At 54.3% G+C, this 15,547-nt stretch overlaps 1 protein-coding gene across 1 annotated transcript in view; it reads right to left on the bottom strand.

The window, feature by feature from the left end:
* DNAH17 (dynein axonemal heavy chain 17) overlaps positions 1–15,547 on the bottom strand; it is a 100,795-nt gene that overhangs the window by 70,709 nt on the left and 14,539 nt on the right. Inside the window, exons 14-19 of the mRNA XM_040640104.1 lie at positions 10,999–11,107; positions 10,126–10,229; positions 6,921–7,061; positions 4,542–4,685; positions 1,876–2,058; positions 1,094–1,348 (exon numbers count right to left, since the gene is read on the bottom strand). Of these exons, the coding sequence (XP_040496038.1) occupies positions 1,094–1,348; positions 1,876–2,058; positions 4,542–4,685; positions 6,921–7,061; positions 10,126–10,229; positions 10,999–11,107 (936 nt within the window). The remainder of the gene's footprint in view (positions 1–1,093; positions 1,349–1,875; positions 2,059–4,541; positions 4,686–6,920; positions 7,062–10,125; positions 10,230–10,998; positions 11,108–15,547) is intronic.

Below are 15,547 nucleotides of genomic sequence, written 5' to 3'. Positions count from 1 at the left end.
GGCAGTCCCGCAGCCCATCCCCAGCTCTGGCAGCCTGTCGGAAAGGGACAGCATCCGGCGAGGCCGGCAAGGGCTTCTGAGGGCCAGGCGAGGAGCTCAAGAGGTGAATGTGGTTACGGCAACCACCGGGCGCCCCAAACGCAGCCCTCTCCACCCTGCTCTGCATCCTCGGGGCCCTCAGCTCCACCAGCTGTCCCCCCACCCGCCCATCTCCCCCGTGGGTGCGTCACTTCTGCTCACGGGCGTCTCTCTCTCACCGTGCATGGGGAGGGGGGAAGGCGTGTGTGGTCATTGTTGATTTGTGTTTTATCTTTCCCATGCTCCAGGGCCTCGTGGACCTGCCCCTCCCAGGGCTGGCAGACTCCCAGAGAGAACAGACCACTCCCCAGGGAGACCATCTTTCATATACAAACCAACCCAGAGCCTGCACCCCAAATGCCCTCTTCGCACTTGGGGCCAACATTGCCCTGTCCCGATCACCCCAGGGCCAGGGACCAGACAGTGAGGGGCCACCCAGACACCCTGGAGTCCATGATTCCAACTCGCCCATCCCAAGCCCGTTCTTTCCCATGAAAACCACAGCACAGGCTGTGGATCCCGCCTTCCCCTCTGTCCCTCTGCCCCCTGACCGACCCTGGTGCTTCCCCCGTGGCCCTGCGGGGCATGGCGTGTCCCCTCTTCCTGGAGTCTGTGAGTTACAAACTCTTCCTTGGCAGTCATCTGCTCTGTTGGGACGCACCAGACCAGAGTAATCATAAAATCCACATTTAAAAACTATTCACCCGGGATGCCTGGGTGGCTTAGTCAGTAAAGTGTCTGCCTTCCGCTCGGGTCATGATCCCAGGGTCCTGGGATCGAGTCCCACGTTGGGCTCCCTGCTCACTGGGGGCTTGCTTCTCCCTCTCCCCCCTGTTCATGCTCTCTCTTTCCCTCTCTCTCTCAATAAATAAATAAAATCTTTAAAAAGTCTTAAAAAATAAAAAGAATAAAAAATAAAAGCCATTCACCCAAGGTTTGAATCAAGCCGTGTGAGCAGCCCCCGCCCCTGGGGAGGGGGCAGGAATTGCAGGGATGAGGAAGCCGGCACACGCACCTGCTGCTGGAACTGGGTGAGGCTGGGCGGCGTCTTGGAGAGGGTCTCTTCGGCCCGGGTGTCCAAGTCCTCTGGGGTGACCGCGCGCCCGTATATCAGGAAGTTCTTCATGAACTCCTGGGGGTCGTCCATCCAGAGGTAAGAGTACCTCTCGAAGGAGTCCTGGTACTCCTCGGCCTCCTTCATGGCGCTGATGACCAGGTTGGACATCTCCTCCCTCATCTCTATGAGGTCCGTCATGTCTTCCAGGTCTGCCTGGAAGGGGGGAGGAGAGAAGCAGACCGGCGAGCGGTGGCCTATGGTCACGGCTTCAATTTGATCTCTCCACCCTGGAGGGTGTCTCGCTGCCAGAGGAAGTGTTGCTAACCTCTCAAGATGGAAAACAGAGCAATCTGCCAATTGGCCATGTTCTCCCGAGAGAAGATTATGCTGAATGTGACTTTGGGTCGGCAGAGCCCAGGATGGCTCGCACGCTGATTCATTCATGCAAGAGTAACGTGGCACCTGCTGTGTGTGCCACACGAGGGGGTGGGCTCTGCTCACATGGAGGGTGGGGTCTCCAAGAATCACAGACTCCGAGCCTCGCTTTACCGCGTAGCAGGGAGGAGGTCGGGGAATGTTCCCTGAGGAAGTGACCACTGTTCTGACCTGATGACACCCTCGGGCTCCTCCCCACACTCAGAGCCACCGGCATTTACAGTGTCAATGACGGGGCGCTGCTGAGTTAGGAAGGCAGCCGGAGCAAGGAAGCCACCCCCCAAGCCAGGCAGGCCGGGACTGACCTTGTAGCTCATGCGGCCCTTGGCCAGCCGGGGGATGAGCTTGGCCGTGTTGTAGATGTCATTGACCAGGCCCTCAATCAGCGTCAGGAAGCCGTGGTCCGTGCCCATCTCCAGGGATGGATGGAAGACCAGCCCGTCCTCGTCCAGCTCCATGCGGACCTCAAACAGTGGCGCCACGCTCTCCTGAAACAGGCCAGCCCGGGGTTAACGCCTTGAGCTCAGTGGAACCACTCCCAAGGCCCTGATGTTCTCTCGAGGCACCCCAGGGCCGACCCGGGCTGGCTGGGGCTACCCGGCAGAGCACGCTTCCCCGGGGTCCCTCGAGCAGCAGTAGGAAACTGCACACATTGCCGCAGGGCCTGGAGAGGCTGGAGGGGCCAGCGCACCCTCGGAAATGCAGGGGAGAGCCCACGGCCTCGGCTCAAAGCTTGTGTCCACTACTTACCAGCCGCGTGGCCTTGGGCAAGACACTCGACCTCCCAGTTTCCCAGGACACGATAAATGAGGATAATTGTTTAATGGAACAGAGACGCCATCTCTTGGGGTTACCATGAGGACTAAGTAAGTCAGTAACATAGGAGGCGAGGGAGTGGTGGCTGCTCACTTCCAGGTGGGCAGTGGGGTCTCGGCTGGGCAGGACGGGCGTCGCTGTGGCCCAGAAAGCACAGCACTCACGTCCACGGCTCTAGGGAGTTCTGCCGTGAGCCTCCTCGCTGCATAACGAGTTGACAGTAAAACAGTTCCGCCGCAGAAGATCAAGTGACCGGTGGACGGTTTGGTTTCAGGTCTCCGTGGACAAGGTTCTCTGAGGTGCTCACGTTTTTATCATATGATAGAAATCTCGGCCAGCCCTCACAGTGGACGACAGCGGATAACAACTATGTGTATCAGCTTGATCGAAAACACGGTGGGGAACTTTCTGGGCGCGTGGAACAAGACCAGGCGCGGCCAGATTGCATGCTAGACTATGCTAGAGGCCGAGCGCGCAGCAGTCACGATGCCACAAAGCCCGGCCACAAAAGCATGACAGTGTTATTTGCCATGGAGCGCTGGGCGTCCATCGGCGTCCACGAGACGATATGCCAGGAGCACATTTACCGGGGCTCGGTTACCAGTCCGCACCCCAGTGTTCGGGAAACTGATAGCTCTCTTCATGAAGAAATTATTCCTATTTTTCATTTTTTTGTGTTTCATTGTGATCTTTTTAATGTCTCTCTTCTATTTTTTATTTTCATAGCAAAATTGTCTTGCGACCAACTCGTCGAGCCCCTAAAATGGCTTGCTGTGAGATGCTGCAGCTGGACAGGAGGCAGGCCGGCCTTCGCAGTGCTCCAGAGAGGACAGCCCTCACAGCCACGGGAGGGTCCCGTTCGTAAAGCGGGTGCGCACGGTCACCCTGTCTGTTCCTGGAGCCCCGTCGCGAGGCCGCGAGGCTGAGGGTGCCAGCCTCATTTGTCAGGTGACCTCATGGAGGTTAGCCCAACAGTCCAGTGATTCTCGAAGTACAGGCCAAGGGCCCCAGGAGGCCACGAGATCCACGCCGCAGCTACTAAGCTTCCAAACAGAGTTCCACAACGGCCCCGTGGGCAGTTGACTTGAGAACCCACTGGTTTTCTCTACTATGAAGGGATGGTGTTTGCCAGTGTCCAGGTGAATTGCTCACTGGTACAAAAGGTCAATCGTCACAAACTCAGATGACCACACTGCTCTAAAGCCCCTCCCTCACGGGTCTGCTCCAGCTTCCAGGCCATTTGCAAATACGGGGACTCCCTGGGATTTTTGGAGAAGGTCGTTTTGTCATCAAGGCATCACCATGGTTTTGATTGTGACTAACTAACTATAAATTCCTTAACTTGCTGACACTTTGCATCATTGTGAGCTGCTTGGTGAGCCTTACGGTGGGTAGTAATGACGACTTTCATCAACGGAACTTCGGGTCTGTGATTGTCAGGTGACACCTGGCCTTTGAGACACACGTGCTGGGCTCAAGCATGACTCATCCATCCTCTGTGGCTTGTACAGGGGCGTCTTGCTGTCCTGCCCACCATCTTTCCTGTGGGTGCGCTAGGTGGACTGGGGGATCTTTGATCTTCTCCTTCTGGCAGTATTCAAAATCATTTGAAAATTATTGTAATGAAAAAAACATGGGTGGGAGAGGGCTCACCCCCATGGAAAACACTGGAGAACGAATGCCAGGATGAATTTAACCAGCACATCCTCTTTGCTGGCTTGATCGACACTTCCGCGCACACCGTGGACCCCACGGACCCCGTGGAAAGTTGAGTAGGTTAGTAGTTGGTGTTGCTGACAGGAGGGTACCCCCTGCCCAAACCACTTGGGTACGGGACGGTGGTGTCTGCTTTCCCTCACCTGGCGAGAAGGTAGGACCGTTTAGGTATTCTATAGCTGATTTATGGTACGGCCGATTTAAGGTGACCAGATGTCCTCAGTGCTGGGAACTAAACAGGGTCCTGGGATACAGGACTTTCAGTTTTAAAGCCAGGTGTGTAGTTCACCCTCTGCAGATTTCTAATGTCTGTTTATTTGTAACACGATAGCCCGGTCTTTCATCAGGAAACCGCAAACCATAGATTCCAAGGTAGGCCTTATCTTATAACACCATATTTATAGCACAAATATATGCATATCTTATATTTATAACTCACATCCACAACCATGTTGTCTATGAAGTAATTCAGAGATTTGCGGATGAAATGGTCAAATTCGTCCAGGACCATGTTGTCAACATAATTGACGTAGTCTTTCCAGGACTGGCTCGTCGTATCTGCTCTGAACAGTTCAGCATTTTCCTGCAAACAGAACCACACAGTTGGCTACAGTTTCACGGGTTCACCTGCTCACTCTTTAACCAACTCACTTGGCAACTCTCTGGCTACTCTTGTCTCTGTTCACACACTCCACACACACAGGGTTGCTTTTTGCTTCTCGAAAGTGCCGGGCACTTTCCTATGTCAGAATCTTTGCATAGGCTGCTGCCTCCCATTCTTGCCAGGTCTGGCTTCTTGTAGGTTTTGGCCCAAATGTCACCTCCTCACAAAGCCCTCCTTCACCACCCCCCCATTCATCTTAGGTTTGGCTTCTGTCCCTGCCTCTCATCTGTATTCCCTCTAGTAATCTATTACTTGTGCCTACTATGGCACAGATGACAACTCTGAATGATTTTATTTATTTGTGTCTAGTCTGTACCTCCCTTTGATGTCAAGCTACATGAGGATGGAGGTTGACTGTCCTTTCCACCATTGTGCCTTTAGCATGCAGCAGGAGGCCTGGGACAAAGCAGGAGCTGGTGAATGGATGGATGGGTGGGTGGAATGATGAGTGGATGGATAGATGGGTTGGTGGGTAGATGTGTGGATGGAAGGATGGATGGATGGATGGATGGATGGATGGATGGATGGATGAGTGAATGGATGTGTGGATAGGAGGATGGATGGATGGATGGTTGGATGGATGTGTGGATAGGAGGATAGATGGATGGATGGGTGGGTAGGTGGGTGGGTGGATGAGTGGATGGGTGTGTAGATGGATGGATGGATAGACGGACGGATGGGTGTATACATGGATGGATGGATGGATGGATGGATGGATGGATGGATGGATGGATGGATGGATGGATGGATGGATGGATGGATGGGTGGGTGAGGGGATGGATGAATCTGTAAGACACCGAGAGCCACAGGGAACACAAAGATGAATATGACCCAGTCTGCACCCTCAGGCAGTTATCTTCTAATAGAGGAAAGAAGACACAGGTTTAAATAACTTAAGCGCAAAGTAGAAAGAAATGGTTCAAATGACCATCACATGCATAGAGAACTCTGGCAAATACGACAACAAAGTCTTGTCTTGTCAGCTTGCTGGCCTCTACTTCTCCTAGGTTCCTCTTCCCTGCTGCCCTGCCTCCTTGCCTGTCCTCTCGCAGCACTGCTGTGCTGTGAACCTTTCCCTTATCCTAGCCAAATTTCTCTCTCTTTGCCCTGTTTCCAACACTCCTGAGAGTGTTAACAGATTAATTGATTAATTCTTCCAAATAATATGTTTGCAGTTTAACATTTTAATTTAGTGGGACTTTCTGGAACCATGGCAAAGGGGGAAGGAAGAGGATCTGAAAATGAGGCAAAATATTTTTTGGTCCAGTCAAGTCACTCCGCTGGGGCAACGACCCTCCAAGCAATGGCTTGACCGTAAGAACAGCCACCGAGTGGGACCTGCGGGCTGTCTGGGGGTGATGATCCATCATTTAAGTCCATATCCATGACTTGTACCAAGCACTGGGAAACCCCCAAAAACTGTCTTGAAAATATCTTGAGCTCAAGGGAGAATTCTCTCTTTTTCGGCCAATGCAGAGCTCTACCTTTCACATTTGCCTCAGAAATGAGCTAACGCGCGAGCTGGATAAAAACGGCTGCCAAGTGAGGAAGGCATGAGAACCCCCACGCTGGCAGGAACCCAGGCAGCGCTTCCAGCGGCACCTGGCACGTGTCTTGCCTCCTCCCTCAGCACGTGCCAGGGGACAGAGGCCCACAGCCGTTGAGGCTGTTGGCAGAAAGGGATGACCTACGCTCTCGGCAGCACGGTACGTGCGTGCTATCACACCACCCTGATTTAAAGCACGCACACGCACGTTCCACGTTTCTCACTTGCATTTACACGTTTGTTTCCTCCACACGCTCTGGATGGGAAACGTGAAGGACACAGGATACACGCTCAGTGCCCGCCCTCACTCAGCGTATCTCAGGGAAACAAGATGCGTTGACCTTGTGCGAAGATGTCACTTATCTATACCGATTTTGTGGAGGGTAGGGGGTGCTGGCCCCTTAGCATGGAGGAGGGCAGACTCGTCGCAAGAGAGGAATCTGGCTAGCAAGTGGCCACTTCGGATGGTCTGCTTCTTGAAAATAAGGCTCCCAGATTAAAGATAGCAGACTTCTGTGACCCTAATGTCATTTTTATGGCATCTCTGGTTCTCCCTCTTCTACTAAAAGTGAGTGGCCTCCTGTGGGCCCTTGTAGGCAAGTCCTTACTGCGACCATGGCTTGGATCTTCAGGCCGGCCTCCTTGACCATGGTGTAGCGTTTGTTGAGATTGACCACCCTTCCGTCCAAATCCAGCAGGGCCTCCTTCTTATTGTCCTTCCTCTCAAACATCGGGTTGGCCGACCAGTCCTGCAGGGAAAAGGTGGGAGTGAGGAAAACATTTGGGGAAAATGCCCATGGTCTCACGGCTTCACCGCACGCTCGTCGGTGTGAATGTCCTTGTCCCTCGGTGAGGCCTGGGGGCCCCTGAGGGACTGTTGAGCAGAGAACCTTGTTTGCCTCCAGACCAGTCTGGGGCTTGGGGCAGCCAGGAGACCCCTGGGAGGCTTCACCCAACCAGGCCCAGAGGAGTCCCCCTGGACTGGTACCCGGGGCAAGTGGTGGATGGTCCGAGCTGGGCGGAGCACCTACAGCTCCAAACAGCAGGCCCAGTGAGGACGAGCCCCTTTTGTGGGGGCAACCGACCTGCTGTGGGGGCAGGGAAGGGTGGGGAGTGGGGGGCTCTGGCCTCCTGCAACTGGGAGTGCTGCCCCAAGGATGCTTGTCAACTGTAATTACGATTTTGCTTTTACTCTATTTTCCAATAATTAGATCTTTTTTTTTTTTTTTAGTTTTACATTTTCATCAAAGTGCTATGCATATGGCAATGAAATGCATAGCAGGAAAATTTCTGGACAAAACCTGCACCTTCTTGGCCTCATCTCTCCCCCTCCCCCCATCCTGCTCCCCCTGGGAACTCGGGGGAACTTCATCCTTCCTTCCAGGGGCGCCCCCAGCCCCCTAGAGCGCCTGTGAGACTCACGCTGGACTTAGGCACATCCACACCATGAACAATGAAGGCTTAGTTCGCCCGCCTCCCTCCTCTGCCCAGTATCTGATAATTTCATGTACCTTTAAACATTATTTATTTCAGGTCTAAAGGATGATTTGACTTGTTTTCTTTCCACATTACTTGGTTTTCTCAGCTAAGGAGTCTGATGCTACCTACTGTCTTGTTTTCGTTGTTGATTTTTGGATGGAGTAATCCACGGGAGGGCCTGTGCTGGGAGAGCCAGTGTTCCTCCAGACTTCCCCCCTGTGCCTGAACACTGAGGGAGCTGGCCCTCCATCCACCCCTTTCGGCCGTGTTGCAGCTTTGGAAGGATGTAAAGAGGAAATGGCGAGGGGACAGGGACGTGAGGCCGGCACGCTTCTGACAGTGACGGGCCCGGTAACAGCTCTCCTTGTAACTGGGACTCATGAGGGAGGTGATCCGGGCTAGACAGACGAGGGCACGGGGCGTGGGGCCCCCGCAATGGGATTAGTGTCCTTATAGGAAAAGGCAGAGAGAGTAAACTGTCCTCACTGTATGAGGACGCAGGGAGACGGTGAGCCTCCGTAAGGAAGGGGGCCGTCACCGTGAACCAGCCTCTGGAGCCGAGAGCAGTAACCGTCTGCCAGCTAAGCCCACGGTATCGTGTGGCGGCAGCCAGCCAGACGAGGACGGCATGCTTCCCTCCCCTCCTTCAGGACGTCTTTGCTGCTGTGACAGGAGAGGGCGAGCGGTGTCAGAACGCACTGCTAACCCCAGTGACCCCAGCGACCCCAGCGCGGCTGGAAGCCTCGCTCCACCTGCGTCCAGCGGCACATGTGAGACCGTCCAGTTCCCGGCGGGATACGTGTGAGAGAGTGAATGAGTATGGAAGGTGCCCACCCACAGACGGAGCAAACACTGCCAGATCTGCACTTAGCTGAGTCCAGGGGACATTAACAAGAGCAGACGCGCGCCTGGACACGCCCCGGTGGCGTTTCTGAGCCCCGAAGGTGATGAAGAACCTTAGCTGTGTCTCCAGAGAGAGCAGGGCATCCACAGGACAGTCGCCCCGCCACCGGCCCCGTCAACATGAGGCTACCAGACAGGGACCACGATGGCTGAATTGTGTCCCCCAAATTCCCATGGGGAAGCCCCAACCCCCAGCACCGAGGGGTGTGCCTGTATCGGGGGATGGGTTTCTAAAGAGGGGACTGAGTTAAAATGAGGTCATTAGGGTGGCCCCAAATCCAATCAGGTGGGTGTCCTTCTAAGAAGAGGAGATCAGGACACAGACAGGCACAGAGGGATGACCACAGCGAACACAGGGAGGAGAAGGCCGTCTGCGAGCCCCAGAGAGAGGCCTCGGGGAAAGCAGAGCTGATGGCTCCCTATCTTGGATGTCCAGCCTCCTGGACCATGAGCAAATATCCTTCTGCTGTTTAAGCCGGTGGGCTGCATCAGGGCACCAGTGCTCACTAATAGAGATGTTTCTAGACCGCTGAAAGGTAAGGACCATGTCAAGACATCCTTTACCTGCACAGGAGAGCTGTCGGTGAGGTCAAGAGAGAGAGATTTTTGGACAAGCAAGGACTCAGTATGTCATCAATGCTCCTTTCCTGCCTGCAGAAATTTCTTGAGGAAAAACTCTACCCAAATGACAACTGGATCAGGAAAAATAGTAGGGAGCAATGACCCTTGTCTACAATTTACGGAGTGAGTCTGAGAGGATGGTGGTGAAATGAGCCATACTGCAGGAAAGAAGGCTCCCACTGTGACAGAGCAGAGCAGATTCGAGCCGGAAATGTGCAAATCTCCCAGCTCAGAGGCTGGGGGTGGGGGTGGGGGTGGGGAAGCCGGCGTGACCTGTAGTTCCCTGGGGGGTCCACAGTGGTGGTGGTTGGTGGGGCACTGTCATTAATTAACCTTGATACATCGATGGAGAAATAGATCTTAAACATGACTGTTCTAAACATGAAATGGAGTTCACGGCAGACACTGTAAATGAATGGGGGGCGTTCACCTCTTCCCCTGGGACGTGTTCTGTAGACGCCTCTGCAAATCAGGGCCTCGATGACAGACCATGGGAGGCTACTGAGGGACTTCCTCCTGTTTTCTGGATTGGGCTTGAGTGAAAGTCACCTCGGTGCTTCACTGAGCGGGGCTGAGTCACAGCGCACCTTCCCGCACTCATCAGAACGGAGCAGACCTGAATTCTGCAGACTGGCCTGGGACTTCCCTGCCTTGGGGCCACCTCGACATCATTATGTGGTCCAGAGCTGCAAACAGCAAGTTCCTCCTGCCTTAGGCACTTCCCGTGAGCATCTCCGCGTGGCCCCCTTTCCCCAGGACCCTCTCCTGGGCCTCCGATGAAGCCCTGCTCTGTGCCTGCCGCGTACTCACCTTCATGGCCTGAGAAATCCCATCTATATTCTGCTTTGCTTTTTGTATCCTGTTCTGCAAGTTATGGAGAATTTCTCGCATCTCTTGAATATACTCTAACACACCTAAAATAAAGACATAAAGGAATCTTACAAAATGAACAAATCAGTAAGAGGAGAACCGAGTGCTCAGAGAGCTGTTGTTACAAGATAGCTCTCGGAAAACACGTCTACGGCTCGTGCAGAGTTCCCTGAACGCGATGCTGAGGAACGAAGCACGTGGTGTCTCTCTGGGAGCAGGACTTCCTGATCCCCAAATAGGCGGGTCGTTAGTTCCACCAGGGGACCCCGCATCCTGCACGCCCCTGCCCCTCCAGCCACCAGCAGGGCGCTGGAGACGCTTGACAAGTCTTGGCGTCGTGTGCAGCAGCGGCTGGAAAGAAGTGTGTCTTTGGGCAGCAGTGACAAGAGAAAGCATAGGTGTCTTTGCCCACAGAAAGCCAGGCCGACCCTGGTTTCGGGGAGGTGGACCGTCCCACCTTTGCACTGAGACAGTGCAGGCAGACATGGCCAAAGAGGGCTGAAAAGATGGCACAAGGTGCTTGGAGAGCCTTGGAGGTGGTGCCCAGCCAGAAGTGGGTCCGGGGGTGAGGGAGGTCAGGGAGGCGGTCTTCTGCCTCACGGGCACACTTCTTTCTGCTTCTCTGACACCCACCCTGGGCCCACCTGCCGCCCCTGTGTGGGAGCCCACCACGAAGCTGCGGGCCCCGAAGTCCAGTGTGGGAACTTGGGCAGAAGCAGCCACTCGCCCGTGTCACAGGACAGACGCTGGACAGCTGGGACAGCCCCCACCCCGCCAGGCTGAACCAGGGTGAGACGAACGTGGCCTTGGTACCTTCGCTATTCCAGAAGAGTGTGGTTTCGGCACTCGACAGCTTGACGTCGATCGCTTCCAGTTCCGACTTTGTTAGAGGGGACTCTACGTCCTTCACCGTGGTCTTTATCTGAAACACAAAGGCTGGGGTTCCAGGGCCTTCGTTCCAAACCCAACCCCGCTGAAAATGGTCTCACAGGAAGGGTCTTATTACGCAGTACCAGCCAAACCAATTACAATTCGTGCCATTTCATTGGGAATTATGTATAAATCAAATTGCAGGAGATTTCAACTTGTCAAAGCTGTCTTTATCATCAAGGATTTCGGCATATACTTCGCTCTTAGTTACCTACGGTCTGGGGTAGAAGCAGAAGGAAAAGTGATCATGGGATGGCAGGGAGTGCTTAATCCAAAAGTGTTTTTATCTGGCTTAGAATCATAAAAAGAAACTCAGAGAAACAGACAGGGGTAGCTAGAGCATGCCTGGGCTCAGAATCTCTCCTTGGTTAGAAAACCCAAATGTGAAATTTGGTTACATAAAGGAGATCCAGGATCCTCAGGGAAGCTGTCCAAGTTGTTATTGGATCGGAGCAACAGGATAGGTTCTCGGTACCTAATTTCCAAGAAATGAGTGCTTTAAAAAACATCAATTTACAAACTGGGGGGCGGGAGGAGAAGGAGGGTGTATCCAGGTTTTATAAATATTCCTTTATTTTTTAAAAAAAGATTTTATTTATTCATTTGAGAGAGAGAGGGCACAGGCAGGGGGAGCAGCAGGCAGAGGCAGAGGGAGAAGCAGAGTCCCCGCGGAGCAGGGAGCCCAATGTGGGGCTTGATCCCAGGACCCCGGGATCATGACCTGAGCTGAAGGCGGACGCTTAACTGAGCCACCCAGGCGCCCCTCAATTATTCCTTTAAATCACAAGCACCATCTGAGTTTTGCAATATCCTTCTATCCAGCAACATTTATTTTATGTAACTTGTCAAGGACACCCCTACTTTATAAAGTGAGGGGGGCACACAGAACTAAAACTGCAAATTACCACTTGCCTTTCAGAACAACACATTCCATACATTTGGCACTTCCGTACGGTGCCCTGCCAACCTTCTCCCTCCAGTGTTTTCAGGAGTCGAGCGGGCAGAGGAATAAAGCTTAGAACTTATCGCAAGTAGAAACCAGACAGAAATAAGAGAGAGCGTCTGTGGAGCCACAAAGTGAGTGAGCGTGGAGCACGACCCCACTCATCAGAGTTTAGATTCTCATTAACTACGTCAGGCCGTGGTCTCTCCCCATTATTGGTACCCTCGCTTCGAGACTGAACCCGCGTGAGGCCATTTCATAACGTGCCTCTTGGGTATTCTAGGAACTAAATCCTGCGAAGGGAGTGGTGAGGGGAGCCCCTTCGGCAGAACAGAACCAGCCGGGACACGTGCTGGGTCCCTGACGACCGGCAGAGACGGCAGGTGCACCTGGGCTCAGCACCCGGGGCCAGCCCAGCTGGGGCGCTGCGTCCTGTCCACGACTCACGTGGATACTCAGGGACTCGGGAAGGCCGTTCATTTACTGCCTGTTTCTCCCAGTAATAGCCCAGAGAGGTAGCTGAATGTCACTGAGCTGTCGTAATCACCAGAGTAATCACCAGAGTAAATCGCCCAGGGCGAGAAGGTCCATGTATTAATATGTTCGTCCCGTGTGTTTTTAAACAGCCTACATTATAAAGCCGCACCTGTAGGGCTCTGTCCCCAGAAGTGTGATGTGGACAAACCCCACACTTGCGTGGTCCCTTGGACACCCCAGCGGATTCCTCAAGGCACCACGCGCCCCCCCCCCAGGTTAGACACTAACAGCTGTGAGCAGTCTGCAGGCCAGTGGTGTTTCTTGGCAACAGAAACCACACCAAGGATGGGAAGGGCCTGGAGAGAAGAGCTCCAAAGAGGGGGACCGGCATCAGCAGTAAGGGTCGCCGCGGGCACTCAGCCCCGGGTCTGACTTCCCACCTCCCTGCCTAGTCCAACATCTATATTCGCAGAGGGCAGCGTTCCTAGTTGAGTAAGGTGCTTCTCCAGTTGGACAGCGATGGGTGTGGCTGGGTTTTGTTTGGAAATACAGCAGAAGATCAAACTTTCTAAATTTTCTATTTAAAAAAATGTTTATTTATTTAAGTCATCTCTACACCCAACGTGGGGCTCGAACTCACAGCCCTGAGATCAAGAGTCACTCGCTCGCCCGACTGAGCCTGCCGGGCGCCCCAAGATCAAATTATTTTAATTCAAAACAACCGTGGTTGGACTTTTATCTTCTGGTTCACCACTAGAAGTCTTCCTTTTTTTTTTTTTTTTAAGATTTTATTTATTTATTCGACAGAGAGAGACAGCCAGCGAGAGAGGGAACACAGGCAGGGGGAGTGGGAAAGGAAGAATCAGGCTCCCAGTCAGAGCAGGGAGCCCGACGCGGGGCTCCATCCCAGGACTCTGGGATCACGCCCTGAGCCGAAGGCAGACCTTAACGACTGCGCCACCCAGGCGGCCCCCCCAGAAGTCTTCTGATCTGAAAAGAGCCCACGGACATTTTTGGTGCCACTGCGGCTGGGAAGGGCTCTGGGGCAGGCGAACGCGAATGTCTCTGAGTCTGAAGATAGCTGCTTCCAGGGAAAGCCAAGTCAGGGAGATGCGCTTAGGGGAGACCCTGGTATTTTGTAGTTGGCTGCACGAGTGAGTGAGATCGTTAACATTTTATCTCAAGAAATGAAATTAATGAAAACGAGCCTCTTTTAGTTTCTATTGAACCCATTCTTGTGGCATCACCACCATGCCCTAGTTCGCCGACTGGAGTCAGGCACCGATCCTGGCCGATTCTCTGCTGGGCGTGTCGGTGGCGGTGCGGTGACGACCTTCGGCAAACCTTCATGATGGCGTGACCTGGCCTGCTTCACTTGGCCTTCGCTCTCACAGCGCGTTCTTGAAGGAGGTCACTTCCACCAAGGGCCGGGGCTTCCTCGGTCTCCCCGAGGCCTTGCTCGTAACCCTCCGATGATATTCCCACTCTTCTCTTGGTTGGCACCTGAGGTGGGCCCTGATTCCCGGGCTCGGTCAAATACACGGTGCTATCTGGCCACCATCCCCTACGTGGGAGGTCTGGTAAGCAAGTCCTGGACCCCAGAAACGCCCTTCGGATTCACGGCATTGCTGCTGCTGCGTCCTGCTGCGTCCTGCTGCCACAGGAGAAGGTGCGTGGCGTGCTGCGCTCCAGTGCCTAGAGGCTCAGGTGCGACTCACCAAGGGAGCTGGGGGGGGCAGGACAGCAGGTGGAAGAGCCCCCCTCCACGAGTGGGACTGGCCTGGGCATGCAGCACGGCTCCTACAGGACAGGCCAGGGAAGGCGAGAGAGGCACAGCCCTGCGGCTCTAGGAAAGCGGCCCTCACGTCAGGAATCAGTGAGCAGAAGCATGTCTAGGACAGAGTTGAGACACAAAGCTGGCCCCAGACAGTTGTTCCGGTTGGAGGCCCGCTGGCTGCCGGAATCATCAACCCCCTGGAGCTAGCTCAGACCGTGCGAGGGTGTGCAGAACGAGTAAGGCCACAGATAAGAAACCCACAGATGTGGACGCATCTGGAGGACCCACGAGGATGGGACCCACAAAGTCCACATCCAGGCTCCTCCTCCGTCGCTGGGGGCCTCTCTGGCCACCTGCTGTGCTCCCCGGATCCCTTCCTTCTGCAGCCTGTGCTTCTGTCCTTCTCTGTTCCTCTGCTTTCCCAGGACTCCCACGTGAAGGAGGCCGGCACCTCCTCCAAATTCCCAGGGCTCCAAGGAGAGGGAATCTTGTGGGCCTGTTGTGAGATTAGGTGGCTGTGTGGGGTCAAATGGCTCCCCAGAGACAGCCACAGCCTAATCCCTGGGATGGGATGGCCATGCAAAAGAGAATTTTCGGATGTGATTCAGTTAAAGACCTTGGCGCCAGGAGGTCATCCTGGGTTATCCCGGTGGGGCGGGGGATGGAATCACAAAGTCCTTAGAAGAGGGAGGTGAGAAGGTCAGAGGGGAAGAAGGAGGCAGGCTGGGAGGGGTGTCATCAGAAGGTGGAGCGGGGAAGGCATGGCCTTGAGAAGGCAGGAAAGGCAAGGAAGCAGATTAGCCCACTGGAGCCTCTGGGAGGAAGCAGCCCTGCTGACGCTTTGATTTTAGCAGAAGGAAACAGATCTTGGACTTCTGACCTCCACAGTGGGAAAAGAGTACACATGGGCCATTTGAAGCCACGCAGTCGGTGGTCAGTTGTGGCAGCGGCCCCAGGAAACTCATGCAGAGCCCACGTCCATCCTAATCTGCTATGGCTTGGGTGGGAGTGAAGATTCCGTGGCACCAACGGCAGAAGAGGGATCTGTGGGCGGGGTCTGTATGGAAGGAGGTGCCTGCCACGGCCCGCAGTGGTCTGAGTCCACGCCCCTCTGGGCCCCCTTCCAATTACCGACCCAGCTTCCAGGGGATCTCTGGCCAGGAAAGAGGTGCTCTGAACAGGCCCAGAAGGGTGTGCCCCCCAAGGCCAGTCAGTTACTCTTACACAGAACCAGC

The sequence above is a fragment of the Ursus maritimus genome, unplaced genomic scaffold (genome assembly GCF_017311325.1).
Source record: "Ursus maritimus isolate PB19 unplaced genomic scaffold, ASM1731132v1 scaffold_24, whole genome shotgun sequence".
Classification (NCBI taxonomy): domain Eukaryota; kingdom Metazoa; phylum Chordata; class Mammalia; order Carnivora; family Ursidae; genus Ursus; species Ursus maritimus.
This window is presented reverse-complemented; position numbering and strand designations above follow the sequence as displayed.